The following is a 22,214-nucleotide window of genomic DNA, read 5'->3' on the forward strand; positions in this document are numbered from 1 at the left end:
AAAACGGTATGCAAGCTTTCCAGTTCTCCAGAACGCTTCATCCGACTAGATGGTAAACAAAACTGGGGGAAAGGGGGGGGGGGAATTGGCTGATATTGAAGACTCGCTTAAATCTCAGAGAAGCGCGTGTCCCCAGCCTCAGGAGAACGATATTGGGTTTAATCCCGTTTTATATCACCGGGAACATGGGTAGAGATGGGAGTACAGGGAAAGGGCGTTCCCCTCTTTTCCTTCCCCCTTCCTCAAGTGTTCAGTAAAAACTTCTATTTTCAGGTATTGTGCGCCAGCTCGCTGTGGCTCCCCTAGGAATAAGGGGAGCGCTGCTTGGCTCGCGCGGGAGGGGGGAGGGAAACGCTCATTACGAAAGCTTCTCCCGGACATCCCCAAAGGAAAATGCTAAATTAGTTTTCATTGATCTTTCTGGAAGCATTTAAATCCTCCCCCACCCCCCACGTCCGGAATCCTCTTAAAGAGAAAATCCTCGAGCCACAATATGGCATTTTAGTTGTTGTTTGTGGGGGTTTTTAAAAAACACACACACAAACGATTACTACACCTTCCGTCCCCACCCATGTATCCTTTTCCCTCCCGCAGGGCTAAGCAGGTAGTGAGAGTGAGAGTGAAAGCGAGTGTGTCTAAGAGAGGGAGGCAGGGAGGGAGGGAGATCGAGTCGAGTTTAATTGGCACCGACACCCCAGCCGTAGTGCAGTTAGGTAATTTTAGATTCCGGGCTTAATGGTCTTATCCAACTGCCCCTCTTTAGACGGTAATCCAAGCCGTGCTGCGTTTGGGGGCCTCATTCTGCTGAGTGGGGCTCTGGACGTCTGCCTTACAAGTCCTGCCCTGACGGCACCACTGCGTCTCCAGCCCCGGAAACTAGGCTGAATGTCTTAAGCTGGACTACATGACCCTTCCGGGGGGGGTCCCCTTCTAACTCTACAATTCTATAATAAAATAAATCATGAACCGACACTTCGAGCGCGGGAAGAATGCATTTCAGATTGCGCCGAGCGCACGCAGCCTCCTTCAAACCGCAAACATTTCTCTGGGATTGAGAAGGAGGACTTTCCCATCCTCTGGCTCGGCTCGCTCTTCCCTTTTCGGTCTCGCCTGGAAAGTGCCATAGAATCGTAGAGCTGGAGGAGAACCCGAGGGGCATTTAGTCCAACCCCCTGTAATGCAGGGGATCACAGCTAAAGAATCCCTGACAGATGTCCCCCAGCCTTTTCTCCCTTTTAACTAGCTGTGTGTGAGGTTGTTTTTTTTCTCACGGGTGAAGGTGAAAAAGAACTCTGCATGTGGGCAGAGAGTCTGCAGCAAGCACGCCTTCCTTCTGACCTAGCCTAGCTTCATTTCTAAAACGAGAAATGCTGGGGCTTCTTCCTGGCACACAGGAGGTTGTTTGGTCATGGTAAAGGGGGAAATGCTCTTTGCACGTGCTCAGGGTTGTTCCTTCTTATGGCTCCATAGGATTAGTTCTCCTGGCATCCCAAAGAGCTTCTGACTGGGTCTGGGTGAGTCTTGGAGCAAACAGTGATGCAGTTAGGTAGTTAATTTAAAACTCTAGACTTAAAGGCGTCGCGATGCCCCTCACTTTGAATGGTAATCCAGTCTAAATAGCTCATTGCGCTGAATGCCCCCCCCCACTTCCACTGCGAAGTCCTTCTGCACCACTGCAGACATGATGCTCACGGGGTGACCCCGGGCCAGTTACACGGACATGTTCAGCTCACAGGGTTGTTGTGAAGATACTATGGAAAGGCCATTTGCATCACCCTCAGCTCTTTGGAAGAACGATTGGGCTCAAATGTAATAATCGAATAAATGTGTTCAAGTCGAAATCGGGAGGTGCCCAGGGACGGGCTCACCAAAGTTGCACAGGGATCGCGCAGCTATTGCTCAGTGGGCTTCGCGCAAGAGAGAACTGCCTACCCCCCCTCGTCGGATGCCCTTAAAAGCACCCCAAATTCCACAGCCCTCGCTTCACTTCGCCTCTAGGAGATCGGAAAGGGAAAGGTTTTCCTAGCCACACGCATAGAGAGGCACCGTGTCGAAAAAGTTTCCGAAAAGTAGCAATGCATGCAACTCATGCTCCCTTATATACAGCCCTGACTTCCTCCTCGCTATTGTGGTCTCACCACCAATATAAATAGTGTCGTCGTCGTCGTCCCCCCACACCCGCAAAAGCAAGCAAGACAGGTGCCTGCCGCGAGGAGCTTCCAATCTAAACGCAGATCTCAGAGGAGACAATGAAGGAGGGAGAAGGAGGGGCGAAGAAAACTTCTAATCCCAGACGCATGAGGAGTCTCCTTAAGGGGTGAGGAAGGGAGAGAAAACCCTTTCGCACATGCTCAGAGAAACTCTTCTCTTCTAGGCATGTTGAGGAGCCCAGTGAGGCATGCCCAAGACTGAGCACTTGCGGACAGGCGACTCTTCCCCCCCCCCCCCGGCTGCCTAGCCTACAGACACCCTTGGTGAAGCTGTTCCGCCGCACCCGGTCTCTTTTCACACGTGCACACAGGAAAGTCTGCTAACTCTCCTAAGGAAGCCTGCGAGGGCTCAACAAGACCGGAGTTGGTGGCGCAGCTAAACATCAGAAGATGGGGAGAGGGTGAGCAGAAGAAGAAGAAACCCAAACAGTGGACTCCCCTTAAAGAGAATGGAGGGGGGTCTCAGTCCCTGGGCGATCGGAAAACGAGAGAGATCAACCCACCCAGCCCGATCTTCTCGATCTCCAGTGGGTGCTGTCTGTGCAGAGACAAAGAGCGTCTCTCTTTGTTAACTCTGGAGATGCAAAGTGGGGGGGGGGGCTCGAGAGACCCACTGCAAAGCGGGCTTGGGGCAGGGGGGTGGGGTGGGGGTGGGGAGAGAGAGGCAGGCAGGGAAGGGGTGGTGTGGGTTTCGTTACTGTCCAGGACTTGGGGCAGATAATACTGAATCTGCACCCCCCTCCACCCGGATTTAGGACCGCGGGGCAGAAAGAGAAATAAGGCAGAAGGGAAGGGGGAGCGAGCGCCCAAGGCGACCCCTTTCTCAGACGCCCCAAGAGTCAAGCGCCCATCCCTGGGGCGTCAGGGCGCCTCCATCCTCGGGGGAGAAGAACTTTTAGGTGGAGGAGAAGGAGAGGAGAGGAGAGGAGAGAGAGGGCTGTTGGTGAGGAGAGAGGGTGGAGGAGAGGCTAGCACGACCCCCCCCACACACACACACAACATACCCCGTTCAGTCCCATGGACCAGACGTGGATTCATGCCCACGGGACTCTTCCCCCCGCGGTGTCCCCAAGGCCACTTACGTGTCCCATCGAACCTGTTGGCGATGTTGTCCAGGAAGGTGTTCTGCGGCGCCAGCAAGCCTTTCATCACCGGCATGGCGGCGGCACCATGGGCGCCCCCCGCCGCCCCCGCGGGGAGGGTGCGCGTGTGAAGGTGGCGGCGGAGCGGGCGTGGGGCGCCTAGGCGTCTCCCCCTGCTCTTTTTCCTCCGGCTCCGCCGCCGCCGCCGCGCGGCTCAGGCAGGGCGCTGCTGCGCGGCATCCCGGCCGGGGCTGGCGGCGCAAGGCGAGGCAGCTGCCCGAGCCTCCCTCGCTGTCTCCCTGCCTCCCTCCCTCTCTCCCGGCTGTCAGCTCCCTCTTGCTAATCCCAGCCGTACAATTAGCGCCGAGCGGCGCTGGGGAGAGGGGAGAGGAGGGATCCGGAGGGATCCCGCCCAGATTGCAGGCGCGCGCGCGCACACACACACACACACACGCACACAAAAAATTGGCGCCTAACAAGCCCCGGCCTTGTCCGAACGGGCACAGTCCGAGGCCTAGTGTGAGGGACGCGGGAAAAAGCTGATGGGAGACTCTAAAACTTCTGTACACAGACACACACAAATGTGAGCCCTCCCTCCCTTCCTCTCTCTCTCTCTCTCTCTCTCTCTCTCTCTCTCTCTCTCTCTCTCCCTTCCGTCCCTCTTTCAACTTGAATAAAATATGAGGTAAGCCCCACCTCATATAATTGATCACAAGACAAAGTGCAGGCAACTATTTGAATGGCAATGCCTATCAACATGGGGGGGGCACTCCCTCAAATATTTGGTGGAGGGTGAAGGCACCTAGGCTTCTAGGAGTTGGTTGCTATGCCTAGAACAATTCAGGAAAGCAAAATGGTGCATCCATAAAATTATAGCAAATAGAAAAAATGTACATTTTTAAAAAATCCATTTTTAATGCCTGGGAGAATTCAAATAATGTCTTTGCCTGGGGCTGCAAGAGTACAGGTGTTGGCTACAGGTGGGTCTCTCTGCGGAAGGAATGTCGCCACTGGGAAGCCATAGCTTAGAGACGTTGTTTCTCCCGCCTTGTGTTGAGGCTGCACCTTAGGCAGGTTGGTGTGCAAGCAGGTGCTCCTTCCTAGCTGAGTGGACTCGGCCGATCAGCAAATGGCTTATATCACCATAAAATCTGTTCACCTTTAATGTGCTATCAAGACTCTTGGATAGGGGTTTTCACGCAGAAGCTGGAGGGTCACTTCTCTGGGATGCTGTAGCAGCAGATTTCCCTGCACAAGGGGCTGGAGTCGGACTATGTGTCCTTTAAAGCCCCTTTCCGCTGTTGAGTCTATGATTTTGCTGCAACAGGGGTTGCTAGCACTTTGCAATAGTAGTCATAGTCTTGTATACCTGCTAAACTGGAAGGATACTTGCCCTCTCCTTTCCGTTTGTCTCCTTTCCCGTAGCAGGGATTGGGAACCTGCCAGCTTTCGGATGCCACTGGACTACAACAACTCCTATTATCTCTGTCCATTGCCCAAGCTGGCTAGGGCAAGAGTGCAACAACCTCCCTACCCTGAAGAGCTGCCTTTCTCAACCAAGGGTGAGGGGCTACAGTTAAGAAGAAAGTGCCTTTGGCCACATGCAGAATTCAGAGGGTGCTCTAAGCCAGGGCTTAATTCTGAACCTGTTTCAAATGCCCAACCTTACATGCTGATGTGTGACCCCATTACACAACCTTTGTGTACAGCATTTGGTCAAAGGAGAGTCCCCAATTTTTGATATATTGGTTCAGAAGGCAAAATCGAGGTGAAAATTGGCAATGAGGTGGAATTGGACCTAAACAGATTAATAAGCCCAAGAAGAATCAGTGTTTAGCTTGAGATATGGCCGCCCTAGCTATTTCTTCTTCTTGGGATTCAGCCTCAGATAATGCATATGAAAGTATGTCTGGACACAAACAAATTCCTTTCTTTTGCTGCAACCTTTTGTTTTGTTGTCTGATTTACTTGTGTTTTATTCTGTGAACCACCCTGAGATCTTTTGATGAAGGGCAGAATATACATTTAATAAACAATATTAATCTTAATAATCCCTGGCCCTCATAAAGGGGAACTTGCTTTAATGAAGCTGAGATTTGTGCAGCAGCTGTTCCAGGATCAAAGGAGTGGCTTTCAAGTAGTGTTGAACTCCAGCTCCTTGCTTGTTAAAACGATAAACTTCTTAATTAGCCACATTGAGGACAGTGGAGGTGTTTTGGAGGAAACGATAAACTTCTTAATTAGCAACATTGAGGACAGTGGAGGTGTTTTGGAGGAAGACAGAGAAGAATTTCAGGTTGAGATTCACACAGAACTTAATTTGTGTCAGGGCTCAGCTCGGTAATGTGTGGAGAAATAAGGAAGAGACTACCTCTGAGCATGCGCAAAGTTTTGGTTGTCAAGCGGGGAGGCAGAGAAAGAGAATAACTCCAGGTGGGGCAATTTAGATTCACCCAGAATTTAATTTGTGTCAGGGCTCGGTCATACAATGTGTGAAGCTGTAAAGAACAGAGTACCGCTGAGCGCATGCAAAGTGTCCTCCCCTTACTGCTAAACACAAAGAGCCCCTGAAAGGTAGGGGGTTACAAGTTCCAGAGGTCAGGCTGTGTACAAACAAAGAGCGCCTAACCTTTCCTTTTTTGAGAGATGAAGCCCTAACACAACAAACAAAAGAATCGTCCAAACAAAGAGATTCGTTGCAGCCGGAGCTGCCAGCTTTCTTTGCCAACACTGCCCCCTGGCTGCCGACCAATGCCAAGCCAGTGAATTTGCCCAAGCAGCGTGGACACAGGGCGAGACAGCGATGGATGGATAGAAGCATCTGTTTAATAGATAGGTTATCCGAGGTGAGGTTATGCTCCTGGCCCGTTAGGGCAGAGCGGCCTATTATGGAGCATCAAAGGTGATTAAAGGAGCACTTGCTAAGAAAATGACATTGGCTTAAAAAAAAACCAAAAGCACCTTTGGCAAGTGCTTCTGGTTCAACCCAGGTAGTGATGGAAGAACTCTTATCATCCTAGTCAGGTTCCCAGCAGCCAAGGAATAAGCAGTTCGAAGAGGAACTGCCCCCCCCCCCCGAGAGCTGCCTCTGACTGTAGACTTCAATAAAGGGGTAGGCAAGTACAGGCCTTGAGATCGAATTTGGCTGGAAAAGTCGCCTCAAGTAATTTACTACTGAGCTCATTTAAACCACAGCTTTCCTGCCACTTTCCCTTCAGTTTGAAGCCTTGCACACTCCTCGAAGCACACTCAGCTTCTCACAGGAGTGTGGTGGAGTCTCCTTTGGCGGTCTTTAAGCGGAGGCTTGACAGCCATATGTCAGGAATGCTCTGGTGGTGTTTCCTGCTTGGCAGGGGGTTGGACTGGATGACCCTTGTGGTCTCTTCCAACTCTATGATTCTATGACCCTCTTTACTTTTTTGGTGATGACCCCTCTTAGGTGATGACCCCTCTTAGGTGGGGAGTGGGGCTAAATTAACTAAAATTGAGAAGAGTCAGGGCTGGGGCTCGTGGGTTTATTAAAGAGCCCCCCTAGACGTATGGCAACTCTTGGGTTTAGTCATTTGGTAAAATGCAGTTCCAGCCCCCAGACCATTGTCTAGATAGGCAATAATGCTGTAGCTCAGGAGAATACAGGCCTTCCACAAATTAGATGAGGTATATATATATGCTACTAATTTCCCCTTCTATTGTGCCATGATAATCTCTGCAACTTGTCCAGATGAAAGTCATCAGGATAATTCAGACCCTCCAAGTGTCCCTATTTTCCAGAGACAGTCCCAGAATTAGAGAAGTCGTCCCTGTTTCTGATTTGATCCCAAAATGTCCCGCTTTTCCTTAGGAAGTCTCTATTTTCATTGGAGAAATGTTGGAGGGTATGGAGTTATGTGACCCCTGAACCAAGGAGATAAGTAACTTTGCAACCTTTAGAAGACATCTGAAGGCAACCCAGTCAGATGGGTGGGGAATAATAATAATAATAATAATAATAATAATAATAATAATAATAATAATAATGGTTAGTTAGTTACAGGTAGGTAGGCGTGTTGGTCTGCCATAGTCGAAACAATAATAATAGAATAGGATGTCCCTATTTTCATCAGAGAAATGTTGGAGGGTATGTATAATAATATCTGATCTAAGTGGGGCTTTTCTTTTCAAACACAGTGAACATTCATCTCTTGAGCATGATCAACACCTACTCAAAAACATCTGTCCACCCACTAGCCTGTTTCTAGTTCTGGAGGTCCTTGATGTCCTAGGACCTATGGGAAGGTGAAGGAAGGAGATGCCTTAAATCAGGAGTGAGGAAACTTTGGTCTGCAGGATGTTGCGGAACTCCAACTCCCATCAGCCCTAGCAAGCATGGTCAATGGCCACAGAGGATGGAAGTTGTAGTTCAACAACACCTGGAGGACCATAGGCTACACACACCTGCCTTGGGCTATTTGTCTCTCTAGCCCAGAGATGCCCTAAACCTGAGACCTTCTGCAAGCAAAGCAGATGTTCTACCACTGAGATAAGCCACACATCATTTTTCTCTCTCACAGGAAGGCATGATAAAGGCAAAGGAATCACCAGCACTTTCTCTGCCAGTGTGAGCAGCCAACAGCAGCTTTGCAAACCGAGATGCTGATGAGCATCAAGGAGCGTTTGAGGTGCCTGATAGGAGGAGAGCTCTGGCAAGTACCTTTGATGCTGTTCACATTTGGGAAGGGAGAGTTCAAAGCATACAGTACTTTGCCTGTCTGATCTCAGGTGGAAATCAGGCAGGGCGCGGAGTCCTTTGATAATAACAAACAATATGATTCAGCATGAATACAGCTCTTCAAAATGTTAAAAGTGTTTCATAGGCATTATCTTGCAGCAATAATTACAACAACCCTGTAAGGTGGGTCAGGGTTATTATAAACACTGCAGATTGGGGAGGTTGAGGGGGGGGGGGGACAATGAGGCTTCTCTAGGATGAGCTAGTGAGTTTATGACCGGCGGGGTTTCAGTCACAGCTTTTCAGATTTATAGCTCTGCTGTAGGGAACCTTTGGCAACCACACGTTGCTGAACTACAACTCCCATCATTCCCAGCAAGCATGGCCAGTGGCCAGGGATGACGGGAGTTGGAGTTCAGCAACATCTGGAGGGCCACACTCAACTCAAACCCCCTCCCCCCTGTTTGAATGTTTCCTGCTCCTGGACTAGAGAGACTAGAGAGGGCATCCTTCCGTTCTTCACGCCGGCAACATCTCTCTCACACAGAAACTGACAGAGCGGCTATGAACACGATAGCTGGCTTTATTTGGAAAAGAACACAAGAGCGTGAGGTTGACAGAAGTTTGAAAAGAGCTATTTACACAAGGGGAAGAACCGCATCGCTGCCACCTCCGGGACAGCACCTAGCAGCTGCCTGGCATTAAAGGACAGATGACAGCGGCGAAGATAGAAAGCAGAAGGTGTTCAGGTGAATTTCACCCCCTGCTGAGACATATGCACAACCTTAGTAAATGGTATCTGAAGCACCCATCTTTGGGCTGGGTGGCAAGTCCCTCTCAAGGGGTGCTAGGCAGCCCAAGGCTGGATCAGGCCCCGCAGAGTATGGCGCTGGCGTTACTTGCTTGCTGCCATGCACATCCTCTGGGTTTCCCAGCCCCGACCCGCTTGCTCGTTTGCCCATGGTGAGGATCCCGGCGGCCTGGTTATCCGAACTGTGCAGGAGTTGATAGAGCCGGCTCTGGAAGGCCTTGGTGGCCGTGGTGCTGCTCCGCTTGCCAAGGGTGAGGATGCCGGCGGCGTGGTTGCCCGTGCCGTACAGCAGCTCAAAGAGGTGGCACGAGCAGCTCTTTTGACGGCAGCAGTCTGGCACGGCTTGCTTGGTCACGGCGGAGGAGCAGAGCAAGGAGAAGAGGAGCAGCAAGGTGGCTCTCTGGACCTGGAGGGGTATAAAGATGAGTCAGCAATTTTCAGTAGGAGAGGAAGATTTGAACCTCCAGAGTAAACTTAACAGCAGCCGCAGCCAGGCCGGCTCTAACATTAGGCAGAGTGAGGCAGCAGCCTTGAGCAGCAGATTTTGGCATGGCTATGAAAAGGCAGCAAATTGTTAGCAACTTCATGCATCATAATTATAATTCATTGTTATATTTTTATTGCCGGGGGCAGGGAGGAAGAAGTGCTTGTAGGAGTTTTCTGCCTCAGGCGTCAAAATAATTTGGGTGGCCTCAGGTACTGCTTTGCAAAATGTCTTGAGCCAGTCATGCCCCCTTCCCAGAAGGCAGCTTAATCACTAAACCAGAACTATGAGGTGGGTAGGAAGAGCCAAATAAGTTTAAATTATACTTTGGGCTTAAAAAAAATGCATTGGAATTTGCCACATTTTTATTAGGGTTCTCCTAATTAAACTCCCCCCCCCTCATCTGTGACGATAGAGAGTTTTAGAATAACAGTGCTATGTTTTTTGGGAGATTAACATGACTTTAAATGTGTATTAAAATAGCAACCCTATCATCTTAAGGAAATTAAATACAGTGGTACCTCGGGTTAAGAACTTAATTTGTTCTGGAGGTCCGTTCTTAACCTGAAACTGTTCTTAACCTGAGGTACAACTTTAGCTAATGGGGCCTCCTGCTGCCGCCGCCGCACCTCCAGAGCACGATTTCTGTTCTCATCCTGAAGCAAAGTTCTTAACCCGAGGTACTGTTTCTGGGTTAGCGGAGTTTGTAACCTGAAGCATTTGTAACCTGAAGCGTTTGTAACCCGAGGTACCACTGTACATATTATAATGCCAGAAATGAGGATACTCCCCCCCAAAAAATATCCACCTTACTGCAAACGTATTAAAGTTTCTTTAACTTTCTTTAAATCCCCCTGTCTCACCTGCACTTCTATGAGTTCATTGGTAGAGCATCAACTTTGCACCCTAAAGTCCCTAAGTTCAATCCCCAGCACCATCCCATCTGAAATCCTGGAGAGCTGCTGCTGCCAGTCAGTGAAGACAATACTGAACTAGTTGGCCCAGTGGTCTGACTTGGTACAAGTCAGCTTCCTAAACCATACCTTCCAACATGCTGAGTCCCAAAACTGAGGCATGTGTATTCTTGTCTGTGCTCCTGCATAAATCACATGACCCACGTGAGTGTTACAAGAGTGTCCTACACATGAGTAGAACCTTGGTAAAGACACATGCCTGACTGGCATGTTTTCTCCCTCCTGGTTGATCGTTTGGAAGCTTCAAAAGCTTTCTCCAGCCCAAACATCACAGCGACTGATGCCTTGGAGACATCAGCACACTTAGGGATCTGCAGAGCCTTCGCAGTTGTGCAACAGACCTCAGCAACTCAGCATTTGGCTAATCTATTTTATTTACATATAAACACACACGGAGCACTGCAACATGGCTCCCTCTCTCTCTAGCATCAGACAGCAAAGAGAAAGAACAAAGGACAATAGTCCCACTTCAAGGAACACAGTAACACAAACATCCTCTCTCCATCACTTCCCACTCTGTGGAATGTAAACATACACCATCATGTGATAGACAACAATCCCATGACTGCAGACACGGGGAATGAATCTCCAACAGTGAGATCACAGAGCCCAAAGACACTTTTTTGGGGAGGGCACTCTCATGGTGCCCAAAACCATGCATTTTAGGGTGCTGCATGAGATTACAGCCCTGAAAAAAGTGCAGGGTGGATTAATGATTAATGGGAAGACATAGGAACATCCCCACACAGAAACAAATCAGGATGAATGCTCATTGTCATAAAACCACCCCACACACACCAGAACAAAGCTAAATGAAGACCAGGAATAGTTTAATCTCTCTGCAAGCTTTGGGCAAGCAAATCAAAGCAAACTCTCAATAAAAAGGCCTAGAGAAGCCCTCTGAAATTTGGATTTGGTAATCACTGGACAAGGGGAGCCTGTACTGAACAGAAAGGCATCACTTGAACTAAAGCTGAACAAGGCTTTTGGCATTTCAAAACAGAACAAGATTGCAGAGCGGCTTTAAAACTAGGGGAAATTAAGAGGCACTATGCTTTTCTTGAGGACTCATCCCTCTGAGATGATGCTCTAAATATTCAAATACCCTCAAAGCGGGGGCTGAATAGAAGCTGGTAACAAAACATAAAAATGAATGAATGCAAATCAGAAAGTCCAACAAGGGTCATAGAAAATATTACACACATGCGGCATTTAAAAAGGGAAGCAATATATAAGGTTTGGATTCTAATGCGAAAAGCCTGAAAGCAAAGATTAGGTGAATTAGCACCAAGTTATCTTCTGGGATAACTTTCATACGCAGCTACAAATTAACATATGAGGGCCAAACTAAGTGAAAACGTGTCTTTGCATTTAATGGGGATGGTGGCTGCTGCTGTTTTTAAATGCAAATAGTATCATCTTGGTGCCAATGGGAGATTTCCTCCCAATGCAAATACAAGCTTCAGAGGAGGGATTTTTTTTTGCCTGGCACTAAAAGAGAATGCAGATATATTATCAGAAACCCGGTCTATCAAGCGGAATCAGTAGACTGCAATTACCCCTCCATATCATGTGTGACAGAGAGGGCAAGGCAAGGCAAGTCGTGCTTGCAGGTGGGAGTAGTGCTCTGTTCATAAAAGAGGGCGCAGAGTCCAATAAACCAGAAATCTTTTAAGGAAACAAAGCTCTTCAGAGAGTCAGTCTCTGCAGAAATAACAAGCAAACATAAGCAGTAGAGTGGTAGGGATGTTATTATAATCCTCCCTCCTGCCTGGATGCAAACTCTTGATGGTGATCTTTGAGATGCAGAAAGACAGCAAGGAGGCAGCCAGAGATGAAAACGTTGTCATAATGGGTCACTTCAGTTATCCAAAGTTTGTCTAGGAAAACATACGTTTAGCAGAGACAACAGATCGAGCAGTGGAGGCAGGACTTAATAGGGCAAATGGGGCACTGCCCCACCAGCCTCAGGTCTGCCCTTATCCAGTGCCCACCTGCCTGCCTTACCAGGAGGTGGCACTGCCCTGACATCTCCCCCCTCCTCCTCCTTAGTCTCAGTGTTGCCTTTGTAGAAATCAGCTGGGAAGAAGAGGATGGGGATAAAACTAAAGGGAGGTGATTGTGCCTGCCCTTGGCTCTGGCTTCCCCTACTGTCAGCCTCCCTATCTTGCACCCTACCAGCCCCACGGGGCACCAGCCACTCGAATCGATGGGAGAGCTCTGCTGCAGTTACGTTGGTAGCCTATCATATTTCTTACTTGTAAGTCGTATTGAATTTTTCTTACTGTGGGTTAAACCACAGAGCCTAGGGCTTGCTGATCAGAAGGTCGGCGGTTTGAATCCCTGCAACGGGGTGAGCTCCCGTTGCTCGGTCCCAGCTCCTGCCAACCTAGCAGTTCAAAAGCACGTCGAAGTGCAAGTAGATAAATAGGTACCACTCCAAGCAGGAAGGTAAACGGTGTTTCCGTGTGCTGCTCTGGTTCGCCAGAAGCGGCTTTGTCATGCTGGCCACGACCTGGAAGCTGTATGCCGACTCCCTCGGCCAAAAACATAAGATGAGCGCCGCAACCTCAAAGTCAGTCACGACTGGACCTAATGGTCAGGGGTCCCTTTACCTTCCCTCCATGGAGCTCAAGGTGGCGTATATGGTTCATCTTCCTCTCTTCATTTAATCCTCACAACAACCCTGTGAGGTAGATTAGGCTGAGAGGCAGTGACTGGGCCCAAGGTCACCCAGTGGGCTTCATAGCTGAGTGGGGATTTGAACCCTGGTTTCCCAGGTCCTAGTCCAACCCTCTGACCACTACACTATACTGACCTTCACCCGCTCAGTGCAAAAATGCACAATTATAAGTGGGTTATATATTATTTAAGTAACTAAGTATGTCATCACTTGCAGCTGCAGTGTTCCCCACATACAAATTATGGATACTTTAAAATCAGATCATTGGGCAGCCCTGCTGCCCAATTTCAAATGTTGGTTTAGAGAGCATTGAAACATAATGTCACTGCTGAGCCAGGTCAAAGGTCCAGCATCCTGTTTTTACAGTGGCCAACCAAGTACAATATACTTAGGGAAAGTCCAAAAGCAGCGCCTGAGCTCAACCGCACTCTTCCCACCTCCCCACAATTCCCAGGAAATGGCATTCAGAGACATATTGCCTCTGCCTGTGGAGGTGGGTGTCAGGTTTTCTTTTCTCAAGTCATTCAAGGCCAAGCTAAACATGATGTCCAATGTGTCTTTGAATTTATCAACGTCGTGCAGGTTTGTTTGTTTTTTGAAAAATGCAAATTGCATCAGCTGCCCAAGAAAATATTTATTGGGATTTCAGCAGGCGTATGAAGAGAATGCAGCCCTCCTTTGCCCCTTTGCAGATCAGAGGAAAATGCTTCCTCTGAAGCTTGGATTTGCATTGAAAATGCACACACACACACACACAGAGCAATGAAGGATTTATCCCTGAAGTAAAATAGCACCATAGGAAGAGAGACTTTCCTCAGGACAACCAGAGGGAGGAAAGGGTTAAATCCCATAAATCGACAGGGCTTACCTGTGAACAAACACAGGTTTGGTCTCACTGTAACCTGTTTGGGGCTTGTTAATACTAAATAAACTAACGGCAGACAAAGAGGATAAAATTACACAAAGTGTGAGAAAGTGTCCATTATCCCTTACACGCAATATGAAAACACAAGCTCACCTAGTAAATCTGATTGGCAGCCATTCAGGACAGATGAAATGAAACAAATCGCACGGAACGATGTGTAAGCCACCGATGGAATTTTATCACCAAAAGGGGTTCTTTTTAAACCGAACCTGGGACCTTTTGCATGAAAAAGTATATGCTCTGCTGCTGAGCTACAGCTCTCCCCACCCCACCCCACCCCACCCCGTGGACAAGAGGTCTGTCAACAGCTAGTAGCCATGAGAAATGGGATCTCATGCTCAGAACCAGTAAACCTCACTGAATCAGATGCCAATGACAGTCCACATAGAGCTTTTGTCTTCACGACTATTTGTGAACTTCATACCGTAGGTGCATCGGAACAGCCGCTGTTGAGAGATGCAGTGCTTGACTGGTGGACCGGCGATTCTTATTTACAGCACATCCTTGTACTTATACATGTTCAACTCAAGCACACTGGTTGTGCTCCCATTTTGATGCTTTTCTTCCGTCCCACTACCCCTGCAGCTTCCCCTCTCTACACCCAGGGCATTTTCACCTTCACCGTCCCATAGTGCAAGCTGCCAGAGAAAACCACCCTCTACCTCACAAAGTCCTTCCTGAAATCATCCAAACTTCCCCAGACTTTTTACTCCACCACCACTTTTAACTTGTCCCTTTTACCCATTTTCCCAACCTGGACCTTCCCTCCTTCCCGTCCCTTTAAACTAGTCTGAAGTCCTCTGGGAAAAGTAGCATTGTTTTTCTTTAATTTTGCATGCAGCTCCTAATACTCTCGAACAGCAGAAGTAGAAAATCGTGAACGGGAAACCTCACATTGGTGACAAGATGGTGTCTTCTATTGCACCATTAGCTTGATGGAAGCTTTTGTTTTTGTTTTTTCCCAATGTGTTTTTTATTGCGTTTTTAATAATATTACAAAGTATTAATATTTCAGAATATTCAAATATTCAAACAAAGAGAACAGCGAAACAGAAACCAAAAGGACAAACACATACACTATAACATAATTTTTATATACATACATCGTTTCCCATTCTCCTTTATCCCCCGTGCATTCCTCCACTTACAATTTCCCCTTTGTGCTTTTCCCTATTTACTTCTTACTTCCCCTTTTGACTTCCTTTCTTCCTTCATCTGTCTTTTCTTGTATTTATATACTCTACATTTTCTGCACGTTTTTCTGTCATTTTTTTCGTTTTGTTATTCTATTTTTCCATATCTTTTCTTGTCTAAATAGCTATATCTTATATCTTTAAATTTACTCACTTTACACGTTTACAGCACCCCCATTTTTCAACCTATTTCTCTACATAATCCATGAATTTCCTCCACTCCTTCTCGAATTTTGATGGAAGCTTTTGAGCTCCACAGCACTCTTCTGTGACACTCAAGTTTGAAATGGAGTCCTCTATTTTTAAATGGTTTTGTACATCTATCTGTATAACAATGTTTTATTGACCATTGCCACTGGCTCCCTTCTAAGAGTGTTTCCTAGCTTCACCCCAGATTCACATCATCTTCCAAGGCTTGGCCCAACTAGAGAGGAACATGATACCCCAGATTTGCATCTCCAGCTCAACATTATGCCACCCTCCCAGGTTGGCCCATCTAAAGAGAGGGATAGGGCAGTTACCTTAATCTTCCGGCTCTCCATAATCTTGGTTGTCTTCAAGGCGACAAGTGGGCTTGTGTCATGACCTTCCAGGGGTGATGCTGTAAGGAAAAACTGGAGGAAGCAGTCAATTTATAGGGCCACGTTCTACGTAGACACTAGGTACCTCACTTGCTTCCATGATACGTGACACAGACACACATATCCTCTCCAAGGGCAATGCCAAAAATAACCATCTCCCCACCAACCCCTCAGAAAGGATCAGAAAAGAGAGGAAGGATCCTTTTGTACCCCGTCTCTTGGAGACCGGACAAGACATCCACCCGCCTTTGTCGTTTCCCCTCCGGTAATGAACCCACGGCCGTCTGAGGAACCGGACAGTCGCTTACGAGCCACAAAGGCAGCCGACGGCTAGGCCGAGATAATGAGAGGAGCCGCACTTGTTAGCACAGGACCATTAGGCTAATTACCTCAAAAACAGGGAGCCAGAAGCTAGCGGTGCCCTTTTCGCTGGCATGTGGCTTTGGCACACTTCCTTCCACAGGGGGCACATGCCTCAGAGAGAGTGGCACCCGCAATCCGCACACATACACAGCACCAGTACTTGGGTTTCAGGGGGCGGTGAGCACCCCGATGTCACCCGTCCTCCTAGCCCAGAGGTGAGGAATCCAATTCCTGGTTGGTGGGTGGCTTGGAAGTGATGGGCAGGCACCAAAGTCCCTTTCAGCTAAACTCCACCCTTACCTGTAGGACGTCAGGTGTAGGGCAGGTGGGGAGGCTTGCCTGAAGCAGCCTCACAGAGCAAACGGGGAGGCCAAATTTGGCCCCGGGGGGTTGCAGGCTCCCACCTGCCACCCTCACCAGCTTTATGCATACCTCTCAGATCCCAAAATGAAGGAGGAAAGCCTTCGAAAGAAGAGAGGCCTCACACGGGACTTTCAGGGAACATGAAGCCAAAGTGAGATTTGTGGACTAAATTATTGTGTCTCAGACTGCTCTTAATGGTACAGGAATCCTCTCAGGGGAAAAAGCTGGCAATCCCATTTTACGGTCCTCTCCATTTCAGGTAGCCCCATTAACATTCTGCATCTGTTTAAGGCAAAGGTTGGGGAACCTCCAGCCTGCAGGCATCATGAAGCCTAGCACAGGCCCCAGTTTTGACCATACAACTGTTTCTCCCAAACCGTGTCCAACTGCCCCACATCAGAACTCATACATAATACAGTCACACCTCGGTTTAAGTACGCTTCGGTTTGAGTACTTTCAGTTTAAGTACTCCGCGGACCCGTCTGGAACGGATTAATCCACTTTCCATTACTTTCAATGGGAAAGTTCGCTTCAGGTTAAGTACGCTTCAGGTTAAGTACGGACTTCCGGAACCAATTGTGTACTTAAACCGAGGTACCACTGTATCAGGTGTGGAGCTGGAAAAGGGGAGACCTCAGGGAAACTATTGGGCGCTTAAAGTGAGCTCTCGGTTGTTCCTTTGCAAATGGGACTTGTAGCAAAAACAGGGATCAGCTGCATTGTAGCTAGCAGGACTTGCTGTCAGTGCCGATCACCAGACTGGCAAGCTCCTTTGAGCAGAGGTGGGCAGTCTCACCCAACCATCATAGCAGACCCGTGTGGAATCAGGAATCTGGCCCACTGGCCAGATCCGGTCCCTCTAAGCCTTATTGTACTAGAAGCCATACCCACACTGAGCAAGATTCAGGTATGTTTGGAAGTTGCAAATTCATCAATGGGGAGATGTGAGGAGAGGTGAGATGCCCCTCAAAGAGAGATCCAAAAAAGGCACTGATCCTGATAAGAGATAGTATGGAAACAGGGGGTATATCCAGGCACAATGGCAGCATGCCTGACCCATGTAGGCTACTACTAGAGGACACAGGTCCTCCTTGGTAGACACCTGGGTTACCCGGAGATAAGTGCTTATGTATGGGACAGAAATTTTAAAGAGAGGGAAGTGGTGGGTGCGGAAGGTATGCTGAGCCCTTTCCTCTCGCCATTTTCCTTACCCCCGTTGTTTTTCTCCAAGTGCTGTGAGGGCATGATTAAAAGAGACAGATAGAACAGAAGAGAAGCTCAGGTTTTATTGTCAAGAGAATCCATCCCTCACAGTCCTAGAGGAAGCCTTCCAGGTCTGGCATGAGGGGAACAGGGCCCAGCCGGGGAATCATCAGTCTATGCCCCCCCACTCAGCAACACCCCAAAAACAAGGAAAAGTGAGAGAGATATATCAATGTAAGGAACCAGAAGACACCATTGCACAAATATCTGTGAGACTGGCAAAATATTTCAAATTTCAACATTTTCAAATGTGAATTCAAGGGACACTTTGAAAACCCAAGCTTTAAGGTCTGCGATGTTATTTTTCAAGATGGTATGATCTTCTTGTTAGATTTACAATCTTACAGCCTTGATTTCTTTTTGACCAACAAACAAACAAACCCCACAACCCTGAATCCAACAATAATCCATAACTTGGGAACAATTGGGGGGGGGGGTGGAGGGATCCAGTCAGGAGAGGATAAAATTTGGGTTGCATCCAGCTATATCATACTCAAAGTAGACCCACAGAAATCAACTGGCACGCTTCAATTAAATCTGTTGATTTCAGTGGATCCACTCTGGGTGTGACTTAACTTGATGCAACCATTTGAAGTTTTACAACCAGATTCTAGAGAGGAAAATTCAAGATGTACTCCTCCCTGTCATTTCAGCTCTAACTAGGAGCCTCAAAGCATGGTGCAGGAGAACAAGACATACTGAGATGTCTTTTAGCCCTCTATCCTCTCCACTGCCACCTTGCCCTGAGGAAGATCTGTGTCCAGCAAACAACAGAACTGTATAATATTACAAGTTGGAAGGAAGCAACCTGGAGATCATTCAGACCACCTCAACAATCCTGGAATCTCAGTGTCACAGCATCCCTGACAGTTGGTTCTCTGCTTAAATACTACAAGCCTTGCTCTGCAGCTGTGCGCCACTCAATTCCCAGGGGGTTCTGTACCCAAAATCTGAGTTTGGCCTTCCTCTTGCTAGTGAATTTAGCTCCAAGGGTGGAGAGAAAGAGAAGCTGTTTTTATTTTAGTCCCAGCCCAAATAACATGCCAATGGCAGCCTCCTCCCACTCACCAACAGGGGGTGCTACATAGGATCAGAGGTGAGCCTACACACAGCTCTTAGTGCCTTGTGCTTCTAGCAGACCTTGACCCAAGACCTCGAGAAATGTCAGGCAGGAGATTCAGCCTCTGAGGTGCCACCCGCCTCCGTCCAAAAGGATGAAATTCCAGCAGGGCCGGCCCTACCATTGAGCAGCCACCTGAGCTGATTTCAGGTGTCAGGAAAAGGACAGCAGATTGTTTGGTTTATGATGGTTGTATTTTTACTGACAGGGAGGGGGGAGAGATTCATGTGGGAATTTCTGGCTCAGGTGCCAAAGAAAACAGCAGCACTTGACTAGCTTTGGGTACTGCTCAACTCTGTTCTGGAAGCAGCTGACATTCGCTGCTCTGCCTCCAGAAGCAAAATGACTTGACTGCAGAAGGCCAGCCGAACAACCACGTCTTTACACTGATAGGCCACAGCAGGTCAGCTGACACCTACCCGAGCCCCTATAGAAAAGCTTCTTGGCCAGGCTTGGTTATTGGTCCAATGAATGAAGAGGCCTCTGCTGATGCTGGAGCCTCAGTAAACTGAATAGGAGCACCCTAAGGAACATGGAGGCTCCTGTTTGTTTCAGTGATCACATCAACACCATACATTTAGAGCATGTGGCTTCCTTCAAAGTCTTGAGGACTGTAGTTCGCCCCTACCAGAGCTGCAATTGCCAGCACCCTTAACAAACTAGAGTTCCCAGGATTCTTTGGGGGAAGCCGCACGACTTCAATGCGGACATGACCAAAGAGGCTGGTGAAGGAGAGGTTTTCCCACAGGTTACGGTCAAATCTGTTTGTCACTGCCATCCGAAATCTGCTGTCTGGGGTTGGCCATCCTGTTTACGAAAAGATTTGGAAGTTGACTGGTGGGAACCTCAAGCTACTTCCCCACGCTGGAGACAAAACTGTGCTTCATGTCGATTTTTTGAAAAATAAAAATAGAAATCCGCCACGCTTCATTCATCCCGAGTCTCTGTGTGTGTCCATAAGTCCGCTGCCCTCCCTAGGTCTCGGGGCCACCCCAAGTCAGCAAGATCCGGTGTCGCTGCCTCCTTCGGTTTCCGGGATGGGATCGAGGAGAGCTCGGCCGCGGAAGAGGTCGGGGGAGGCGGCGCCATTCCGGCCAATGCCACAGGACTGTGCGGCGTTGTGGATCTGCCAGAGTGTGTCGAGTGCCTCCGCCTTAGAGTGTTTCAGTAGGTCGGCCTGGCCCTGTGGGTGAAGGAAGAGTTGAAGAGGGGATGAAAGGTGGTCACATAGTCAAGGAAAGAAAAAGAAAAACACACACCCAGAGGTCCAATGGCGAACTACGGTGTGGAAGGTAACCTGACAAATTCAGCTGCTTAATAATTCTCCTTCTGGGGAGGGAGGAAGCCAACTTGCCCGCAATGTATTATCGGTGGGCAACGTCACTGAAATAAACACAAAGGGTGCCCATCATATGCAGAAGGAGTTGTTATAAAATAATAATGCACAAAGAGAACGAAACATACTGGTTCTATATGTGATGCAAACTGAAGTTGTATCGAAGTTTACCTCAACCTGTTTTTTTTAAAAAAAGTATTTCCCTTTGTTGACACATTTTGGTAAAGGGGCAAATCTTTCCTCCCATTCTGACACAACAAAGACTTCAGCCATCACAACAGAGACTTAGTTCACTGCTTTTGCTTTTCTTACGCCGCTTTAATGAGAAAAGTGCAAATAAACTTAAACAAAAAGCTGCCCATTATAGTTGCAACACACACACACACATAACATTAGCAGAAATCAGAGCAACTTAGTGGCATAGGAAGCTTCCTTATACAGTGGTACCTCGACATCCGAATGACTCGACTTCCGAAGGTTTTGACTTCTGAAGTCGGCAAACCCAGAAGTTTTGTCGCTGTGTGCGTGTTCTGCGCCTGCGCAGAAGCGGTCCACGCAGAAGCGCAGAAGCGCAAAATCTTCGGCAACCGAAGACTTCGACTTACGAAGAGTGCTGCGGAATGGATCATCTTCATAAGTCGAGGTACCACTGTACCAAGTCAGAACATTGGTCCGTCTAGGTTAGTACTGTCTACACTGACTGGCCGTGCCTCTCCAGGGTTTCAGACAGGGGGATATTCCCTGTTCCACCTGAAGATGCCAGGGATTGATTGTGGGACCTGGGTAGCTCAGTTGGTTATGAGTATACTGTTGATAATGCCAAGGTTGCAGGTTCGGTCCCTGCATAGGACAGTTGCATATTCCTGCTTTGCAGTGGGTTGGGCTAGATGATCCTCAGGTCCCTCCTGACTCTACAATTCTATGATTCTACGACTGTCAGTCTCATAACAAAAATTAAGAGACCAGGAGAAGTCAGTGTTAAGTGAGGAGTGGAACCCTTTCGTAGAGCATTTGAAGAAATGTAACAGCCAGATAAGTTTGCAAGTAGGATTTGAACTGTGAATGGCAGTGAAGAACCATCTAGATATTAAGCTAAGCTGAAGAAGGGTGTTAGGTATGATATGCAGCAAGATAAGGGGAAATAAGGAAACCATGGAGGGAAAGTTCAAATGTATTAGAAAGGATGGTGGTAATCAAAGATGTATTAAAGCTCTGGAAAAACTTGGAGGAGGAGGAGGAGGAGGAGGAGGAGGAGGAGGAGGAGGAGGAGGAGGAGGAGAAGAAGAAGAAGAAGAAGAAGAAGAAGAAGAAGAAGAAGAAGAAGAAGAAGCCATTGGATTTTAAGCAGCAATGTCATACACTGAGGGAAATCAGCAGCAAGGAAGCCGTCTGGAGAGAAGCCTTCCCTTCTCTAAGCAGCCCTCGTGTTTTTCAAAAGAGCAACAGCCAGTCAAGATGCAAGGCCATGGAACATGCAGCGCCCACCAGGTGGCAGTGTGACCACGGCCACTTTAGATTCTTTACAAAGACTGCGGCCCAAACGAACGGCCCAGCATTCAATGCACAAATGCTTTTGATACCCTCCCCCCCCAAAAAAACTAGAGCTGTAGCTTGAAATGCATGGGGAGGGAGAGATCATTCCATTTCCTGAATGCTGCGAGCCCAGCGAAAATCTCCCAGGAAGAAAACGTCTGCAGGGCCACAGTATTTTGTTTACTTATTTGTTATGGCCCACCTTTCCTTCAAAAAGCTTAGAGTGGGATACTGTACATGGTTCTCCCTTTCCCCATTTTATCCTTAGAACAACCCTGGGCGGTAGGTCCATGCTCTGGTTTATCTCCCGCTTGGACCACTGCAATGCGCTCTACCTTTGAAAGTGACTCAGAAACTACATCTAATCCACTGGCTCCCAGTACATTTCCAAGCACAATTCAAAGTGTTGGTGCTGACTTTAATGCCCGAAACAGCCTTGGCCCTGTATACCTGAAGGAGCATCTCCACCCCCATCGTTGAGCTTGGACACTGAGCTCCAGCTCCGAGGGCCTTTTGGCAGTTCCCTCACTGCGAGAGAAGTTACAGGGAACCAAGTAGAGGGCATTCTAGGTAATGCCGCCTGCC

General features: G+C 48.2%; 3 protein-coding genes across 4 annotated transcripts in view; all 3 read right to left on the reverse strand.

Moving 5' to 3' along the window:
• The window catches only part of KCNH4 (potassium voltage-gated channel subfamily H member 4), a 56,450-nt gene extending 53,082 nt beyond the window's left edge, over positions 1-3,368 (reverse strand). Inside the window, exon 1 of the mRNA XM_035135492.3 lies at positions 3,293-3,368. Coding sequence (XP_034991383.3) covers positions 3,293-3,368 — 76 coding nt within the window. The remainder of the gene's footprint in view (positions 1-3,292) is intronic.
• A 5,226-nt stretch (positions 3,369-8,594) lies between these two features.
• HCRT (hypocretin neuropeptide precursor) lies at positions 8,595-15,627 on the reverse strand. Its single transcript, XM_035134258.3, has 2 exons — positions 15,592-15,627; positions 8,595-9,217 (listed from the first exon to the last, which is right to left on the reverse strand). Exons 1-2 carry the CDS (start codon positions 15,610-15,612, stop codon positions 8,786-8,788), a joined length of 453 nt encoding a protein of 150 aa, XP_034990149.2. The 5' UTR covers positions 15,613-15,627; the 3' UTR covers positions 8,595-8,785.
• Positions 15,628-17,640: 2,013 nt separating this feature from the next.
• Positions 17,641-22,214, reverse strand: part of LOC118095211 (inactive phospholipase C-like protein 2) — a 35,945-nt gene continuing 31,371 nt past the window's right edge. For both annotated transcript variants that reach the window (XR_015946573.1, XM_060281455.2), the window contains exon 6: positions 17,641-19,943. Coding sequence is in view for 1 of the 2 variants with exons in the window: in XM_060281455.2 (XP_060137438.1) it covers positions 19,758-19,943 (186 nt within the window). In the remaining variant the exon portion in view is untranslated. The remainder of the gene's footprint in view (positions 19,944-22,214) is intronic.

Source organism: Zootoca vivipara, chromosome 12, assembly GCF_965207765.1.
Source record: "Zootoca vivipara chromosome 12, rZooViv2.hap1.1, whole genome shotgun sequence".
NCBI lineage: Eukaryota > Metazoa > Chordata > Lepidosauria > Squamata > Lacertidae > Zootoca > Zootoca vivipara.

Coding starts and splice junctions, on each gene's coding strand:
- HCRT (XM_035134258.3), bottom strand. CDS start 15,612: ATGGAGAGCCGGAAGATTAAG. Junction 9,218..15,591: donor TGGAGAGCCGGAAGATTAAG/GTAACTGCCCTA, acceptor ATACCCCTCCAG/GTCCAGAGAGCCACCTTGCT.